Source organism: Egretta garzetta, unplaced genomic scaffold, assembly GCF_000687185.1.
Source record: "Egretta garzetta isolate BGI_Z169 unplaced genomic scaffold, ASM68718v1 scaffold105, whole genome shotgun sequence".
NCBI classification, from domain to species: domain Eukaryota; kingdom Metazoa; phylum Chordata; class Aves; order Pelecaniformes; family Ardeidae; genus Egretta; species Egretta garzetta.
Genome location: NW_009259598.1, coordinates 411,549 through 413,525, shown reverse-complemented (window position 1 = coordinate 413,525; position 1,977 = coordinate 411,549). Strand labels below are relative to the sequence as shown.

Genomic DNA, 1,977 nt, shown 5'->3' with positions numbered 1-1,977 from the left:
CTGGGGTCCCCCCTGCCTCTGACCCCCCCCTTGCCCTGCACTGTCTGGCAAGGAAAACCTTTTATTTTATTTTTTATTTTTTTAAATGTGTAAAGGCTTCTGCTGTTGCTGCCCCCCCATTCCCTGGCTGCCCCTCTTGGGGCTGGGAGTTGGGTTTAAGATGTACAAGCCCAGAGGAGCCTCCCAAAATAGTTTTGGGTGCCCTTTCCGGGCTTCTCCCAGCAAGCCAAACATGCCGGGGTTTGGGAGCCCTCCTGGCACCCCGCTCATGGGGCACCGGGGTCCCTGCAAAGGGTTTTGGAGGGCACATCTTGGTGGGCTCCTGGGCAGCATGAGCTGGAGGTCCTTAAAGCTTCAGGGACCAAAATGCCAGCGCCAGCTCTGATGGTGGTCCCTGCTGCCAGCCCCAGTGCTGGTGACTTGGACACAGTACCCGGGACAGGGGGACAGGGACACAGGGAGCTGGCGATGCTTTTGGGACCCTGAGGTCCCAGCAGGGGGCTGAAAGGTTTTTCTGGGCTCCCACACCCTTGGCAAGGCAGCAGCTCCCCCCTGGATCCTGCCCAAGGAGATGCTCCCCGGTGGGACGGTGCAGGGATGAACCCAGGAGCATCCCGGGGGATGCAGCCCAGCCGGGAGCTGGCTGTCCCCAACGGGCGGTCGTGCAGTGGGGACGCTTTGTCCCCCACCTTTCAGCACATGGATCCAACCCGAGCAGGGCTCAGTCCTTTGGTGATGCCCCCAGTCCCTGCCCCCCATCATCCCCCTCCCCACCACCGCCGCGAAGCTCGGTGGGGTCGGTTAAGGAAGGGTTAGTTGGGCTCCAGTTAGGAGGAAGGAAGGAAAGAAAAGCCAACCAGAGAAGAGAGGATGATCCAGTTTTTCCTCACTCGGCTCCCTCGGCCCCTGGAACCACGGGCTGCCCCAGCACGGCTGTGCCCCGCCTCCCCGGGCCCGCCGTGCCCCCTCCCTGGCAGCATGGCCCCATCCAGACCCACTGCCACCCATGTCCCCAAGGTGCCACCTGGGCCGTATTCAGACCCTGGTGCATCACAAGCCACCAGGCTGGCAGCCTGCAGGGATCACTGGGACCCCCCTGCTTCTGCCCACATCCCACCGGCACCCCCGATGAGCGGGGCCAGCTCTCAGCTGTGCGGGGGGAACCCTTTGCACCCCTTGCTTGAACCTCACTTTGCCTCTCTGGCTGCTCTGGGGGGTCCTTCCCCTCCTGGGAGAACCCTTGATGGCCCAAAAGAGGGGGCAGCCCTCGTGCATCACTAGAAGAGGGTTTAAGCCCCCATTTCCCCACGGCTGAGTCCTTGCCTGGGTGAAAGGAGGGGATTTGGCACCCAAATTCACCCTCCTGGGGGAGAGGGAAGGTCTCTGGTGTCCTCACCCAGCCTTTAAGCTGGACCCCCCCCTTGCTCTTCTCTCCAGGCATCCCACAAAGACGCCACTAAAAACCATCTGGTCCCAGGAGCCGAGGGAGGGGGGGAAGAAAAAAACCAACACCAAAAAAGAAAAGGTATAAAAGAAAGCAAGCAGCACACCGCAGAGCCGAGTGCGTTAGTCATCAGCAGGCGGGGGGGCCAGGCAAGGCGGGGGGGGGGACGGACGCGTACCTTCAGCTTGGACTGAATCTCACGAGATTTCCGTCGGGCAAGAACCTGCAAGTGGCTAGAGACCTGCAGAGAGAGAGCAGAAGGAGAGGGGGAACAGCAGAGCCGTCAACCAGAGGAAAGGAGGAGGAAGAAGAGGGGCTGCCCATGCTCACAGAGACACCGCCGCGGACACCTGGGCAAGGGCGCCAACGTACCTTGATGCCAACCTGGTACTCCCGCACCTTCTTCCGAGCTAGAACCTGTATGTGGCTGGACACCTAGCGCCCGCCACGCCATTCGGAAAGGAAAATACAGAGAGCGTGAAGATACGTTCCCCGCTCAAGGTGGGCTGTTGTCCCGGGGGAAGGGAGGGTGG

The 1,977-nt window shown here is 61.4% G+C and overlaps 1 protein-coding gene across 7 annotated transcripts in view; it reads right to left on the bottom strand.

Annotated features, from left to right (window-relative positions):
* Nucleotides 1-1,977, bottom strand: part of TEAD3 (TEA domain transcription factor 3) — an 11,667-nt gene that overhangs the window by 4,367 nt on the left and 5,323 nt on the right. For 6 of the 7 annotated variants that reach the window (XM_009638185.2, XM_009638187.2, XM_035893786.1 and 3 more), the window contains exon 3: nucleotides 1,623-1,685. In XM_009638185.2, coding sequence (XP_009636480.1) covers nucleotides 1,623-1,685 — 63 coding nt within the window. Of the gene's footprint in view, nucleotides 1-1,622; nucleotides 1,686-1,816; nucleotides 1,880-1,977 lie in introns of all 7 variants that reach the window. The other variant, XM_035893787.1, reaches the window with a different exon arrangement.